General features: G+C 42.1%; 1 protein-coding gene across 6 annotated transcripts in view; it reads right to left on the bottom strand.

Moving 5' to 3' along the window:
* The window catches only part of zmat3 (zinc finger, matrin-type 3), a 94,367-nt gene extending 86,238 nt beyond the window's left edge, over positions 1-8,129 (bottom strand). For 3 of the 6 annotated variants that reach the window (XM_072254560.1, XM_072254562.1, XM_072254563.1), the window contains exon 1: positions 7,828-7,921. Coding sequence is in view for 1 of the 6 variants with exons in the window: in XM_072254558.1 (XP_072110659.1) it covers positions 7,949-7,988 (40 nt within the window). In the remaining 5 variants the exon portion in view is untranslated. Of the gene's footprint in view, positions 1-6,743; positions 6,799-7,827; positions 7,922-7,948 lie in introns of those variants that run through there. The other 3 variants (XM_072254559.1, XM_072254558.1, XM_072254561.1) reach the window with 3 other exon arrangements.
* Between the last annotated feature and the right edge of the window lie 9,514 nt (positions 8,130-17,643).

Genomic DNA, 17,643 nt, shown 5'->3' with positions numbered 1-17,643 from the left:
CCTTGCTGCATCAGGGCCTGGACAGCTTGCAATCGTTGTGAGGGAACAATGAATCCAAAAATGTATCAAAACATTTTACAGGAGAATGTCAGGGTAGCAGTCCATCACCTGAAGTTTGATAGAAGTTGGATAATGCAGTAAGACAATGGTCCAAAAGACAAGAGTAAATCAACAACAGAATGGTTTAAAAAGAAGAAAATTTGTGTTTTGGAATGGCCAAGTCGATGTCCTGACCTTAATCCTATAGAAATGTGGAAGGATCTGAGCAAGAAGTTCATGCAAGGAAGCCCAACAACATCCCAGATTTGAAGCAGTTTTATAGGGAGGAATGACCTAATATTCCCCCAAGCTAATGTGCTAGACTGATCAATAGTTACCAAAATGTTTAGTTGAAGTTTCTGCTGCACGGGGGGGGGGGGTCACACCAGTTATTGAAAGCAATGGTTCACACACTTTTTCTAATACATGTAATATTGGATCATTTTTCTCAATAAATAAATGAACAAGTATAATGTTTTTGTCTTATTTAATTGGGTCCTCTTTATCTAGTTTTAGGACCTACGTGAAGATCTGATCACATTTTATGTCATATTTATGCAGAAATAGAAAAAATTCTACAGGGTTCCAAAGCTTTGCAGCACCACCGTAAATTACATTTATAAGGATGAACAGTAACAGTGGGGAGAACCAGCCTTGGATAACTAAAAAAAAAACAAAAACATCAAACTAAAAACTCATGCATACGAAGTTGCCAAGAGAAGTGGGAAACTAGAAGATTGGGGACAACTTTAAGGAGCAAAAAAGCAATAAGGAAGAGGGAGATATATTATGAAAATAAATTAGCATTAAATATAAAGACTTTTACTATGTTTCTATTATCATATAAGGGAGAGAAGGATGGCTAAAGATGAGAAAGGGGAATTACTGTTGGCTAATGTGGAAATGGCTGAGGCTTTGAATAACTATTTTGTATCAGTTTTCACGACTAGGGGAACTCTAATATGCCAAAGAGATGTTATGGACCTGATGAGTGGTGAGGACTTCAATACAATTGCTATCACTAATGAAAAAGTGCTGAGCAAACTCATGGGCCTAAAGGTAGTCAAGTCTTCTGGCCTTGACACAATACACTCTGGACTACTGAAAGAAACAGTCGAAGCTAGAGTAGAGACGTTTGTGATCATTTACCAAAATTCTCTGATCCCAGCAGATTAGAAGACTGCAATGCAATGCCATGCCACTGTTTAGAAAGGGATGTTAGCCAAAAACAAGTAACTTTGTGCCAGTTAGCTTAACGCCAGGTGTCAGGAAAAGGTTTGAAGCTATTATCAAGGAAGAAATAGCAATATATCCAGATAGAAGTAGTTCCATCAGGCATGGATTCAGGAAAGGAAGGTCCTGTTGGACAAACATACGGGAGTTATTCAGGATATAAAGTGCACAATACATGGAGGGGAGCAAACATGTGGATGTCATACACTTGGATTTCCAGAAGGCACTTGATAAGGTGCTGCATAAAAGAAACATCTATAAGATAAGGATACATAGAGTTGGGAGTAATGTATTAGCATATACAGAAGGCTGATTAACCAAACACCAGACACAGTATATGACCCAAAAGACTCGCAGGTGAAGTGTCCTCTCACCTGGAAGGACTGTTTGGGGCCCTGAATGGTAATGAGGGAAGAGGTGTAGGGCAGGTGTAGCACTTGTTCTGCAAGGATAAGTGCCAGCAGGGAGATCAGTGGGGAGGGACAACGGACAAGGGAGTCACATAGGGAGTGATCCCTGCGGAAAGCAGAAAGTGAGGGGAGAGGGGAAGATGTGCTTGGAGGTGAGATCCCATTGGAGATGGTGGAAGTTGCGGAGAATTATGTGCTGGACGCAGAGATTGGCGGGGTGGAAGGTGAGGACAAGGGGAACCCTATCCCTGGTAGGGTGGTGGGAGGACAGGGTGACAGCAGACATGTATGAAATGGAAGAGATGCAGTTGAGGGCAGCGTTGATAGTGGAGGAAGGAAAGCCCCTTTCTTTGAAGGAGGAGGACATCACCTTCGTTCCCAAATGAAAAGCTTCATGCTAAGAGCAGATGCTGCGAAGGCGGAGAAATTGTGAGAAGGGGATGGCAGGTCTGCTCTCACCCCAAACTCCTACCACCCTACCAGGAATAGGGTTCATCTCTCACCCTATTTCCTTGCCTGCCCATTGCCTCCCTCTGGTTCTCCTCCCCCTTTTCCTTTCTTCCATGGCCTTCTGTCCTCCACTATCAGACTCCCCCTCTCCAGCCTGTCTCTTTTTCACTAATTTCCCAGCTCTTTACTTCACCCCTCCCCCTCCCAGTTTTGCCTATCACCTTGTGTTTCTCCCACCTTTTAACTCTACCCCTCATCTTTTTTTCTCCAGTTCTGCTAACGGATCTTGGCCCAAAACGTCAACTGTACTCTTTTCCATGGATGCTGCCTGGCCTGTTGAGTTCCTTCAGCATTTTGTGTGTGTTGCATATTTAAGTTTGATGACTAAGAGCAGATGCTGTGAAGACGGAGAAATTGTGAATTGAGTGGAAAAGTAAATTGCGCAGAGGATGTGGAGAGTACGCAGAGAGATATAGGTAGGTTAAGTAAGTGGGAGAGAGTCTGGCAGATGGAGTACAATGTTAGTAAATGCAAGGTCATCCACTTCGGAAGGAAAAATAAAAGATCAGATTTTTATTTGAATGGTGAAAGATGCTGTTGTGCAAAGGAACTTGAGAGTGCTTGTGCGTAAATTGCAAAAGGTTGTTTTTCAGGTGTAACCGGGTTATCAAGGCAGCAAATGGAATGTTGGCCTTCATTGCTAGAAGGATTGAAGGTTATGGGAGGTTACACTACAACTGCACAGGGTACTGCTGATGCTGCATCTGGCGTACTGAATGTAGTTCTGATCTTACTTAAGGAAAGATATACTGGCTTCAGAGGTGGTTTACCAGTCGATTCCAGAGATGAGGGGTTAGCCTATGAGGAGAGATTGAGTCGCCTGGGACTAGACTCACTGCAATTCAGAATAATGAGAGGGGGATCTTATAGGAACAGACAAAATCATAAAAGGAAGAGACAAGATGGAGGCAGGAAAGCTGTTTCCACGAGGCTGGCTGAATAGTCCCACAACAACAACTTCTCACTCAATGTCAGCAAAACCAAAGAGCTGATTATTGACTATGGGAGGAGGAGACCAGAGATCCATGAGCCAGTCCTCATCAGGTGATCAGAGGTGGAGAAGGCCAGCAACTTTAAATTCCTTGGCATTACCATTTCAGAGGATCTGTCCTGGGTCCAGCATGTAAGTGCCATTACCATATAACCACATAACAATTACAGCACAGAAACAGGCCATCTCGGCCCTTCTAGTCCATGCCGAGCGCTTACCCTCACCTAGTCCCACCAACCTGCACTCAGCCCATAACCCTCCAGTCCTTTCCTGTCCATATAGCTATCCAATTTAACTTTAAATGACAATATCAAACCCGCCTCAACCACTTCTGCTGGAAGCTCATTCCACACAGCCACCACTCTCTGAGTAAAGAAGTTCCCCCTCATGTTACCCCTAAACTTTTGCCCTTTAGCTCCCAACTCATGTCCTCTTGTTTGAATCTCCCTTACTCTCAATGGAAAAAGCCTATCCACGTCAACTCTATCTATCCCCCTCATAGTTTTAAATACCTCTATCAAGTCCCCCCTCAAACTTCTACACTCCAAAGAATAAAGACCCAACTTGCTCAACCTTTCTCTGAAACTTACGTGATGAAACCCAGGTAACATTCTAGTAAACCTTCTCTGTACTCTCTCTATTTTATTGACATCTTTCCTATAATTCGGCGACCAGAACTGTACACAATACTCCAAATTTGGCCTTACCAATGCCTTGTACAATTTTAACATTACATCCCAACTCCTAAACTCAATGCAACACACATCAAAGTTGCTGGTGAACGCAGCAGGCCAGGCAACATCTCTAGGAAGAGGTGCAGTCAACGTTTCAGGCCGAGACCCTTCGTCAGGACTCAATGCTCTGATTTATAAAGGCCAGCATACCAAAAGCTTTCTTTACCACCCTATCCATATGAGATTCCGCCTTCAGGGAACTATGCACCATTATTCCTAGATCCCTCTGTACTACTGCATTCTTCAATGCCCTACCATTTACCATGTATGTCCTGATTTGATTAGTCCTACCAAAATGTAGCACCTCACATTTATCAACATTAAACTCCATCTGCCATCTTTCAGCCCACTCTTCTGACTGGCCTAAATCTCTCTGCAAGCTTTGAAAACCTACTTCATTATCCACAACTCCACCTATCTTAATATCATCTGCATACTTACTAATCCAATTTACCACCCCATCATCCAGATCATTAATGTATATGACAAACAACATTGGACCCAGTACAGATCCCTGAGGTACACCACTAGTCGCCGGCCTCCAATCTGACACAGTTATCCACCACTACTCTCTGGCATCTCCCATTCAGCCACTGCTGCATCCATTTTACTATTTCAATATTAATACCTAACGATTGAACCTTCCTAACTAACCTTCCATGTGGAATCTTGTCAAAGGCCTTACTGAAGTCCATATAGACAACATCCACCGCTTTACCCTCGTCAACTTTCCTAGTAACCTCTTCAAAAAGTTCAATAAGATTTATCAATCATGACTTTCCACACACAAATCCATGTTGACTGTTTCTAATCGGACCCTGTCTATCCAGATAATTATATATACCATCTCTAAGAATACTTTCCATCAATTTACCCACCACTGACATCAAACTCACAGGCCGATAATTTCTAGGTTTACTCTTAGAACCCTTTTTAAACAATGGAACAACATCAGCAATACGCTAATCCTCCGGCACCATCCCCGTTTCTAATGACATTTGAAATATTTCTGTCAGAGCCCCTGCTATTTCCACACTAACTTCCCTCAAGGTCCTAGGGAATATCCTGTCAGGACCCGAAGACTTATCCACTTTTATATTCCTTAAAAGCGCCAGTACTTCCTCTTCTTTAATCGTCATACTTTCCATAACTACCTTTATTTCCTTTATCTTACACAATTCAATATCCTTCTCCTTAGTGAATACCGAAGAAAAGAAATTGTTTAAAATCTCCCCCACCTCATTTGGCTCCACACATAGCTGTCCACTCTGATTCTCTAAGGGACCAATTTTATCCCTCGCTATCCTTTTGCTATTAATATAACTGTAGAAACCCTTTGGATTTATTTTCACCTTACTTGCCAAAGCAACCTCATATCTTCTTTTAGCTTTTCTAATTTCTTAAGATTTTTTTTACATTCCTAATATTCCTCAAACACCTCATTTACTCCATGCTGCCTATATTTATTGTAGATATCTCTCTTTTTCCAAACCAAGTTTCCAATGTCCCTTGAAAACCATGGCTCTCTCAAACTTTTAACCTTTCCTTTCAACCTAACAGGAACATAAACATCCTGTACCCTCAAAATTTCACCTTTAAATGACCTCCATTTCTCTATTACATCCTTCCCATAAAACAAATTGTCCCAACCCATTCCTTCTAAATCCTTTCGCATCTCCTCAAAGTTAGCCTCTCTCCAATCAAAAATCTCAACCCTGGGTCCAGACCTATCCTTCTCCATAATTATATTGAAACTAATAGCATTGTGATCACTGGACCCAAAGAGCTCTCCAACACAAACCTCCGTCACCTGACCTATCTCATTCCCTAACAGGAGATCCAACACTGCCCTTTCTCTGGTTGGTACCTCTATGTATTGCTGCAAAAAAACTATCTTGCACACATTTTACAAACTCCAAACCATCCAGCCCTTTTACAGTATGGGCTTCCCAGTCTTTGCGTGGAAAATTAAAATCTCCCACAATCACAACCTTGTGCTTACTACAAATATCTGCTATCTCCTTAAGAATTTGCTCCTCCAATTCCAGCTCCCCATTTGGTGGTCTATAATACATCCCTATAAGTGTTACTGCACCTTTCCCATTCCTCAATTCCACCCAAATAGCCTCCCTAGATGAGCCCTCTAATTTATCCTGCCAGAGCACCGCTGTATAATTTTCCCTGACAAGCAATGCAACACCTCCCCCTCTTGTACCCCCCCCCGATTCTATCACACCTGAAACAATGAATTCCAGGAATATTTAGTTGCCAATCACACCCCTCCTGCAACCATGTTTCACTAATAGCTACAACATCATCTTCTACAAAAAAGGCATGGCAATTCCTCTACTTTCTTAGAAGTTTGTGAAAATTTGGTATGTCATCCAAAACTTTGACAAACTTCTATAGATGCATAGTGAAAAGTGTACTGACTAGCCTAGTATGGAAACACCAAGGCCTTGAACCAAAGTGTCTACAAAAAGTAATGAATACAGCCCATCACATGCTAAGCCCTCCATATCAATGAGCACATGAGTGCTGCTGCAGGAAAGCAGCATCCACCATCCAGGCCATGCTCTTTCCTTACTGCTGCCATCAGGACCCACACCACCAGGTTCAGGAACAGTTACTACCCCTCAACCACCAGGCTCTTGAACCAGAGGGGAGAACATCACTCTCCCCAACACTGAACTGATTCCACAATCTACAGATTCATTTTCAAGGACTCTGAAACTTATGTTCCCCATACTTATTACTCATTTATTGTTTTTTTCTTTTTTGTATTTGCATAATTTGTTGTCTTTTGCACATTGGTTGTGTCCCCACCTTTGTGTGTAGTTTTTCATTGATTTGATTGTTTCTTTGTATTTACTGTAAACACCTGTAAGAAAATGAATCTCAGGGTAGTATATGGTGACATATATATACTTTTATAATACATTTACCTTGAACTAGAGGACATAGCTTCAATATTTGGGGCAGTAGATTTAGGTCAGAGATGAGGAGGAAATGCATTTCCCAGAGAGGAGCGAATCTTTGGAAGCAGTAAAGGCTACAATATTTAAGACACAGTTTGACTTTTTGCATAGGAGGGGAATTAAGGGTTATGGGGAAAAAGCAAGTAGGTGGAGCTCAGTCTGTGGCTAACAGACTTGATGGGCCAGGCAATCTCTCCTGCTCCTATTTTTTATGTTTTCAAAGAAAATAATTTCTAAACAAGTAAAATAAACAAAACACCTCCAAAATTTGTTAAACAATGCTGAATTTAGATGGCATGAAGTTAATGGCCACATGTAAAATGCAATTCCTTGAGTTTACACTGCTACAATAGAACAGTTAGTATCCTTTAACTTCTCCTTAAAATTTACATGGAGCTTTTTCTCCAAAAAAAACAAAGGAAATAAGTCTCCCATCCCTTTTACATTAGAGTTCTCTTAGTGATGGGAAAAAAACTGGCACCTGCCAAGTCTTTAACTCGGAATCAATATACAAATAAATAACAGGTAAAGTCGATTAGAATTTCCAAAAAGTATTCCTAATAGCTAGTTTCATACCATAAAAAGTATCTGCAGTCATATAATCTTCCGTGCATCATTAAAGTTAACGGGGCAGATATAAACATTCTAAGATCTTATTTATTCAATGAAAATAGCAATATATTTATATTTTTTCTGCTGACCTTAAACCTCTGAAATTTCTGTCACTATCAGCTGCGGCTTCTAATCTATGCAATTATGTTGGCGATACCAAACACACTGTTATACCTATCGCCATTTTCCCCAGTCTTCCCCCTGTACCGCCCTCGGACAAATTGTTTACAGCTTCAAAGAGACGATCAGCATCGTTCATAACCGGCAAAAGTCTGAAACCCTATTTTTTCCAAAATGTCGACTTGAACAATCTGCCTTACCACAAGCAGCGGAGGTGGGGACAGCGCCGTGGAAAGCGATCTATCAAAGCCAAGCCGCCCAAGTGGAGTGGAACTGCGGCAGCCTGAGGTGATATTCAACACTAACTGCGTTGCCACTTACCCCCTGAACCATGGTGGTAATGCTGGGCCGGCCGAGGCATGATGGGTAGTCCCTGGCCGAACGTCCGCACGCGCTCCCTCCGCGATGATGCCGGTCGTTCCGCGTTTGTGTGGGCTCGAGGCACGAGTGCGCGCCGGTGCTCGGGCGAAGGTTGGGCACTGCCATCTCCTGCATCGCGGGCTCCAGCCACCCGAGGTTGCTATGGTGACACAGCGCTGGCAGGGTGGTGTCGGACCGACCTGATCCACTGGATGCGCGGCCTGGGGAGAGGTAGTGGGGTGGGTGTCCAAGAGCATGTACTGGTGCCCAGCAGCTGAGGGTCGGGATGGCGGCTGTCACACAGCGGGTCCTCCGCAGATCTGCTCTGCAAGAGCCGGCACACCTGATCCGGTGTTGACAGCAGCTACTGGGGTTTCGCTTTTCCCAGCTGTACCTCTGAGCGAGTGGATGCAGGGAGCTGTCAGCGATTGAACCGTTACTGAAATCACTGGCGCACCGAGTTTAAGGTACATCACTTCCATTTATAAATCAAAATTTGCCATTTATAAATCAAACTTTGCAATTGAAGTTGCCTTCAACTGATAGATTTAGGAAAACATTGGTGGGGGCGCTATTTATTTGTTTACTGAGCTCTTAAAATGGAAAGAATCAGAATTAGGTTTACTATCACCAGCATATGTTGTGAAATTTGTTATGCAGCATCAGTAAATTACACTGCATAATAATAAAAAACTGAATTACAGTAATGTGTGTGTATAAATGTAAATACGAAGTGCAAAAAGGTAGTGAGGTTGTGTTCATGGGTTCAATGGCCATTCAGAAATCTGATGGCAGAGGGGAAGAAGCTGTTCCTGAATCGCTGAGTGTGTGCCTTCAAGCTCACGTACCTCCTTCCTGATGGTAGCAATGAGAAGAGGGTGGCGGAGGTCCTTAATGATAGACGCCAACTTTCTGAGGCACTGCTCTTTGAAGATGACCTGGATACTAAAGTGTCTACAAAAGGTAATGAATATAGCCCATCACATGTTAAGTCCTCCATATTTCAGCTATAAATCATTCTCTCTACTATTATTATGACATTTCACATTCTTAAAATAAAGTAGTGATCCTAACTGACCTAAGACAGGGAATGTTTTCTAGGATTAGATATCAGGAATTGAGAAAAACTGAGTTTAAATGTATTTGGCTAAGGTGTATGTAATCTTCTGACTTCAACTGTATATACACAGTATTCTATATAATACAATTACTATATAGACATCCGCAGCATTTAATTGCTGCAGAGGATTTCTTACACTTGTAGGATAATGTCTTTCCTGTTATGGGTTGGGGGGGTAGGGGGTTTACTCTGTTTGATAGGGGAAACTGTGACTGTGAAAGAATCTCAGGTCCTGGGGCCTCCTCTATGATGGTTGTATGAGTTGACTCTGGGACTGTAGGAAGAGGTTCTGACTACTCTGGACACCTTTCTTCTGGATGTGTTGGCATCCCGAACAATGCATGGCAAGCTTCACTGGACAGTGTGGATCATAATGTGTGAATACAGTGTCTGATGTCACCATTTCCTTTACCTTTTGGAAAGCTACCTCACACTGCTTTGTCCGTTGCCATTTTTTTCCGATCTGTAATAATGAGTTCAAGGGGGTGGAGCACAGTAGCCAGGCTTGGCAGGAACATATTATTGTAATTGACAAATCCTAAAGGACTACAACTGTGACACAACCTTTGGCCTTGGGGCATCTACCATTGCTTGAATTTTCTCAGCACTCTGGTGTATCAATGGTATGACCACAGTAAGTGATGCTTGGTTTAAGTGCAGCACCAGAGCAACAGTAAAAATATGAACCAGGGCATTACACAAGGAATTCACACATGTTGCATAATGCTCTGAGCCCATAAACTTATAACCTTTTTAACAATATTTTGACATTTTGGAGATGTTCCTTGTCATCCTTACTGGTAACCATGATGTCATCCAGGTAACACTGAGCACCTGGACAAGCCTTGTTGCACCTGGTTCACAGCTTTCTGACAGAATGTAGGTGCAAATACTACTTCAAAAATAAGCCTAATATAGCAATAAAGCCCTTTGTGAGTGTTTATGGTGAGAAACACTTTGGATTCTTCTTCCATCTCCATCTGTAGGTAGGCTTAAGCTAAGTCCATTTTGCTGACGTGTTTTCCTCCAGAATGTTTTGCAAAGATATCCTCTTTTCTAGGCAGAGAATATTGATCTACTTTCAGTCCTGGGTTGATGGTGATCACAGATCCTGACACGCCATTTTTCTTGGCTACTGGGACCATTGGTATTGCTCATGGGCTCCACTCAACCTTGGAAAGAATTCATTCAGCTTCTATGCGATCTAGCTCACTGGCTAATTTGTCACAGATGGTATAAGGAACCAGGCAAACTTTGCAAAATGTGGATGTGGTATTTTATCACTATTTTACCCTTGATATGTTTGAATTTTCTAATGCCATGCATTACACAACTGTAGCATCATCCAGTATTTTTCCTAATTTGCTTTCAGTTGACTCTGCTGCAGGGTATGTGGCATGCAAATGGTGGGTGGATCTCTGATCAAGTTGTTGTTGTCCCAGCCACTCATGGCATCACAATGCTGGCCCTCCTGTTGTTACCACATACAAACTCAATGTGGCTTGTTGGCTGTTGTATCTCACTGTTATGAATGTTATTCCCACAGAAATTGCCTTTTCTCCAGTATGTTCTTAGTTGTTCTTAGCTGTGCAGTCCTACACCACTCTCATCATTTTCAGACTTTTTTCTTCAACAGCATGCAAATTAGTGGTTTTTTTGAAACTGCAATTTGACTTTTTATCTTTTTCTTTTCCCTGCGTAGTCCATTTACTTTTGTTTGCTTATCATGCTCTTCGTATGTGTCCTACTTTGTTGCATTTTCTGCAAGTTTCTGCAACTTTGAATCTGCATTGGTCTGGTGTACGTGAGCCCCCACTACAACATTAGTACAATTTGTTCGGCCAGGCCAGTTTCTGTTTAGATGTTGCAGTTTTGTTTACGCTCACTTTCATTCCTGATTACAACTCAATTGTGTCTCTCTCTACTGCTTCCATTGATAGAGCTATTTCAACTGTTCTTTTAAATGCAAGTTGTGCTTCAGTTAGGAGTGCGGCCTCCTCTACATCGGTGAAACCCAACGCAGGTTGGGGGACCGCTTCGTCGAGCACCTCCGCTCCATCTGCCACAACAGACAGGATCCCCCAGTTGCCACCCACTTCAACTCTGCTTCACATTCCCATTCGGATATGTCCATACATGGCCTCCTCTATTGCCATGATGAGGCTAAACTCAGGTTGGAGGAGCAACACCTCATATACCATCTGGGTAGTCTCCAGCCCCTTGGTATGAACATAGAATTCTCCAACTTCTGGTAATTCCCTCCCCCTCCCTTCCCCTATCCCATTCACTCTGCCCCCACCCCCAGCTGCCTATCACCTCCCTCATGGTTCTGCCTCCTTCTACTACCCATTATACTTTCCCCTATTCCTTCTTCACCTTTCCTGCCTATCCCCTCCCTGCTTCCCCTCCCCCACCCCTTTATCCTTCCCCTTACTGGCTTTTCACCTGGAACCCTCCAGCCTTCTCCTTCCCACCCCCCCCCCCCACCTTCTTAATAGGGCCTCTGCCCCTTCCCTCTTCAGTCCTGTTGAAGGGTTCCGGCCCGAAACATTGACTGATCGTTTCCACGGATGCTGCCCAACCTGCTGAGTTCCTCCAGCTTGTTGTGAGAGCTGTTTTTGAATGCTTTCTTGTAAGATTCCACAAGCTAAACAATCTTTCAGTGCATCATTAAGCCCATTACCAAACTAACGATACTCAAACAATCTCTTCAATTCAGCCTCATGCGCTGAAGTGGACTTCTCTTCCTTTTGATTCCAGTTATGAAACCTGAAGCTTTCTGTAATCAATAATGGTTGTGGTTCTAAATGTTCCTGCATTATTTACACAATATCAATAAAGCTCATTTCAGATGGTTTGTTTGGAGCAGTTAAACTTATAATCAAGTTGTATGCCTTTAAACCAAATGTACTCAGCAAAACTCACACTCTCTTCTGATTTGCTATTTCATTTGCTTCAAAATACAGCTCAATTTGCTCAGTATACATATTCCAGTTGTCTGTTGTGCAATCGAGCACATCTATCTTTCTGATGTGACTAGCCATTTCTGCTTTTTTTAAATTTATGATTATTATCACCAGATACTCACTGTTTATGAACCTGTGAATTTGTTTGTTTTCTGCTTTTTTTTTAAACTCGGCTGTATCTGTCTTTTCCCAAAGAAGCATATGCTATGCTGTTTTTTACTCGACTGTTTCTTGCTGCGTTTTTGTTTAAACTCGAACGTCTCACTGTGCTTTAACACGTAAATAGTCATCTCATGTTCATTTAAAACTTCCTTATCATCACTGTTTTATGTTGTAACTACAAAACATAAAACCAATTGAAAGGAAACATGGAGCTGTGAATGCATATCTAAATTTATGTTTTTTAACACTGCACTTATGGACGTAGTGGCATGATGACGTATGCCACTTGTATGTTCAGAGATGCTCTTCGGCACACCACTGATGTAACCTGTTGTTATTTGAGTTACTGTCACTTTCTTGTCAGCTTGAACTCGTCTGGCCATTCTCTGACCTGGCTCTTTAACAAGGCATTTTCATCCACTGAACTGCCACTCACTGGATTTTTTTTTGAATAATTGTTCCATTTGATAAGTTGTGTTGCCACTTAAAGTAGGCACTCACTCAGTGAACCAAATCACAGAAGTCTGTTATTAATACAGTCACGTTGTGTGGCTGTAAAAATGACAAATGGAGTTCCAGAGGTTAAGAAGGCATTAGAAAATGCTATTTATCATAAGGTATTTAGTAGAAGTGGTTCTTTGACATGATGTTCACCATTTCCCAAAAATAAGAGGAGAGGTTAATGTATTTGGTTGAGGCCAAGAAATCATTTGCAGTTAAGTTACAACTCGTGTACTGTATAGCTTATTAAACATCAAACCTTAGGATGCAAGTGAAAACTCTAGGAAAGCTACAGAGATTATAAGAATGTTGTGAGGACAGAAGAAATATTGTCATGAAGCCAGTTTTCTTTTGTGCAAAGGCAGATGTAAATGAAATGCATTAAACAATAAAGATCTATTTCCTTTAGTAGAGAGCTATTAAATAAGGACCACAGATTTAATTTAATTGGTAGAGGATAAGAGGAATAATTTAGAAAACAATTTCACTCAGTGAGTGGTTAGTCTAGAATGCACTACCCAATAGGGTGGTGGAAGTAGCTGCATTCACAAGGTACCTTAAGATTAGCTGCAGAGCCATAACCTGCAGGCTATCGAGCAAGGGCTGCAAGGTGGGATGAATATAAAGTTCTTTATAGTCAGCGTTACTCCAATTTGTAGTCAGTATTCTATAGGGCCCCCAATAACAATGGGAATCTGAGGAACAGATCAGTGGGCAGATTTTGGAAAGGTGCAAAAATAACAGGGTCGTTGTCATGGGTGAACTTCAGTGTCACGAATAATGGTTGACACCTTCTTAGTGCAAGGGATTTAGATGGGTCGGAATTTGTTAAGTGTGTCCAGGCCATACTGGATCAACTACTAGGCAATGAACCTGGTCAGGTGGCAGATCTCTTGATGGGCAAGCTTTTTGGAGATACTGACCACATTTCCCTGGCCTTTGGCATATCCTTGGACAAGGATAGGAGTAGACAGTATGGGAAGGTATTTAATTGTGGGAGGGCTAATTATGATGCTATTAGGTAGGAATTAGGGAGTGCTTGGGATAGTCAGCATGGCTTTGCGAGGGGCAGATCATGCCTTATGAGACTGACTGATGTTTTTGAGGAAGTGACAAAAGAAACTGATGAAGGTTGAGTGGTGGATGTGGTGTGTATGGGTTTTAATAAATTGTTTGATAAGATTCTCCTTCATAAAGTCAGCAGGCCTGGGATCCATGGAAACTTGACTGCATGGATTCGGAATTTGTTTGCCCATAGGAAGCAGAGGATGCTAGTAAATGGAACATATTCTGCCTGGACGTCCATGATTAGTGGTGTTTTGCAGGCACCTGTTCTGAGAACCCTGTTCTTTGTGATTTTTGTAAACGACTTGGATGAGTTAACGGATGCCAAGGTGAAGAAAGAAGCATACTTAAGGTTTAGGAAGCAAAGATCAGACAGGGTTCCTGAGAGTTATAAGGAAGCTAGGACAGAGCTTAAGAAGGAACATAGGATACCTAGAAGAGGGTTAGTAAGTTTGTGGATGAAATGAAGGTGGAAGCTGTTGTGGATAGTGCAGAAGGTTGTTGTAAATTATAACAGGACATTATCAGGATGCAGAGCTAGGCTGGGAAGTAGCAGATCAAGTTCATTCTGGAAAAGTGTGAAGTGATGCACTTTTTAAGGTTGTACGTGAAGGCGGAGTACGAGGTTAATGGCAAGATTCTTCACAGTGTGCAGGAACAGAGGGATCTTGATGTCCATGTTCATAGATATCTCAAGGTTGCAATGCAAGTTGATAGGGTTGTTAAGAAGGTGTATGTTGTGTTAGCCTGCATTTGTTGGGGGATTAAGTTCAGGAGCCGTGAGGTAATGTTCCAGCTCTTTAAAGCTCTGTTTGCACCACACTTACAGTATTGTGTTCAGTTTTGATCACCTCATAATAGGAAGGATGTGGAAGGTTTGGTGCAGAGGAGGTTTACCACGATTTTGCTTAGATTAAAGAACTTGTCTTATGAGGAAAAGTTGATCAAGCTAGGGCTTTCCCTTTGGAGCAAAGGAGGATAAAAGGTGGCTTGATAAGGTGTAGAAGATAATAAGAGACATTGATAGAGTGGACAGATAGTGCCTTTTTCCCAGGGTGGTAGTGGGTAATACAAGAGATCATACTTTTAAGATGTTTGAAGGGAAGTGAGTGGGGCAGGGGCAGAGGTAAGTTTTTTTTCCGTAGAGAGTGGTTAATTTATGGAACTTTTTCCCTGGCTTGGTAGTAGAGGCAGATACATTAGGGGCACTTAAGAATGGATGAAAAAATGGAGAGCTATGTGGGAGGGAAGAGTTAAATTGATCTTGGAGTTGGTTATATGGTCAGCTCAGCATTATGGGCTGTGGGGCCTGTACTATGCTGTACAGTTCGATGTTCTATGTATACAATTAACCACATGGCTTCCTACTGTTCCTTGATTCCTGCATTTTTCGAAGTAATTTTTCTAATTTCTTACTAAGATTGGAAAAATATTAATTTTTAAAGTGGTCTATTTCTGAAAATCAAGCAAGCTTCTATGGCCCTAGATGATCATTGAATGCCATTACAGCCACATCCTTGAGGAGCACCTGTGTTGATTGTGAGTGTGGAGGAGATGGTATTACTAATCTGTGTTAACTGTGGTGTCCCGATGAGCAAGTTGAGGATCCAGTTGCAGAGGGAGGTACAGAGGCCCAGGTTAGAAGCTTGGTGATTAATACTGAGGAGATGAGGTTGAGTGACTATTATGTTCACTATCATTTGAATGACTATCACACGCACCAGGACCATGAGGACCATAAAGCTATGGTCAAGGGATGCAGAGGAGCATTTACAGGACTGCTTTGAGTTCAAGTTCAGTTTATTGTCATTCAACCCTATGCATGTATACTGCCAAAAGCAACAACATTCCACTGGACTGAGGTCCACAATACAGTCCATATTACACACACACACACACACAATACATAAAGCAATATTACCATAAATAAGTTAACAAATAATAAAATATATTCCAGAAGATTGACGTTTAGCATAAGGTGAATTTACAACACAACTTAAAAAGTAAACAGTATTACACTATTGGCTCTTCATACATGATTGGATTGGACCATACTCAGGGATTCATCTTCGGATCTGAATGAACGTACCACAGTCGTAACCAACTTCATCAAGATCTTTGTGAATGAAAGTATGTCTTCGAGAAAATACCAGAAATACCCAAAGTATAAGCCATGGATGAACCAGGAGATTGGCAACCTACTGAGGGCTAGATCTGTGGCATTCAAGAATGGTGATCCAGAAGTGTAACAAGTCCAGTTAGGACCTACAGAAGGCTATCATGAGAGTGAAAAAATCAATTCTCTGTGAAGCTGGAGATGTGATTGGATGTGCGTCAAATATGGCAATGTTTGCAGGCCATTACTTCCTATACGGTAAGACCTAACATCATAAATGGTGGTAATAATTCATTCGCAGATGAGCTCAATGCCTTGAAAGGGAGAATAAAACTATACCTGTGCATCTGATGAATCTATCTCAGATGCTGATGTCAGAAAATCTGTCAAGAGGGTAAACATTCACAAGGCATCAAGCCCTAGCAGGGCACTGAAACCCTCCGCCAATCAACTGGCTGGAGCATTGAAGGGCATCTTCAGCCTCTCACTACTGCAGTCAGAGGTTCCCACTTGTTTCAAAAGGGCATCAGTGCCTCAAGAGCAGTGTGAGCTGCCTCAATGAGTATGACCTGGTAGCACTCACATGTACTGTGATAAAGTGCTTTGAGAGCTTGGTAATGGCTAGAATTAACTTCTGACTGAGCAAGAATTTGAAGCCGCTGCAATTTCCCTACTGCCGCAAAAAGTCTATCGTGGATAAAATCTCACTGGCTTCCTACTTGGCCTCGGACTACCTGGACAACAGAAGTCCCTGCAGCAGGCTACTGTTTATTGATTATAGCTCAGTGTCCAACAGCATTATCCCTTCAGTACTAATCAACCAGCTTCAAAACCTGAGCTTCTGTACCTTCCTCCACAACTGGCTCCTTGACTTCCTCATCAGGAGACCAGTCAGTGCAAATTGGAAATAATGTCTCCTCTGTGCTGACTGTCAACACAGGAGCACCTCAGGAATGCATGCTTACTCTCTCTACTCTCTTTACACTCAAGACTGTGTGGCTAAACACAGCTCAAATACTATTTCTAACTTAGCTGATGACATACCTGTTGTGGGCAGAGTCTCAGATTGTGATAAGGAGACATACAGGAGTGAGATAGGTGGGCTGATTAGGTGATGTCATAATTATGAACTTTGTATTCAACATCAGGAAGACCAAGGAATTCAGGAAGGGGAGGTCAGGAGAACCCAAACTAGTCCTCATCAAGAGTTCAGCAATGGAGAGGGAAAGGAGTTTCAAGTTATTGGGCATCAGCGTCTTAGACAATCTATCCTGAGCTCCAAAATTTGATGCATTCATGAAGAAGGCACACGGGTGGCTATACTTCCTTAGGAGTTTGAGGAGATTTGGTATGTCACCAAAAACTCTGGCAAATTTCTACAGATGTACTGTGGAGGCCATTCTGACTGGTTGCATCACCACCTGGTATGGAGGCTCCAATCAAAACAAGCTGCTGTGTTTTAGACTCCATCATAAAGGGCATCTTCAGAAGGTGGTGCCTCTAGAACGTGGCATTCTTCATTAAGGACCCTCATCATCCAAGGCATGCTTTCTTCTCATTGCTACCATCAGAGAGGAGGTACAAGAACCTGAAGAGGCACACTCAAAATTTTAGGAACAGCTTCTTCCCCTCTACCGTCAGATTTCCTAACGGTCTGTGAACCCATGAACACTAGCTCACTGTTTTCTCTCTTTTTGCACTATTGATTTATTTTTATATTTCTTAT

The sequence above is a fragment of the Mobula birostris genome, chromosome 4 (genome assembly GCF_030028105.1).
Source record: "Mobula birostris isolate sMobBir1 chromosome 4, sMobBir1.hap1, whole genome shotgun sequence".
Taxonomy (NCBI): domain Eukaryota; kingdom Metazoa; phylum Chordata; class Chondrichthyes; order Myliobatiformes; family Myliobatidae; genus Mobula; species Mobula birostris.
The sequence above is the reverse complement of the archived record's forward strand: the minus strand, read 5'-3'. Positions and strand labels throughout refer to the sequence as shown.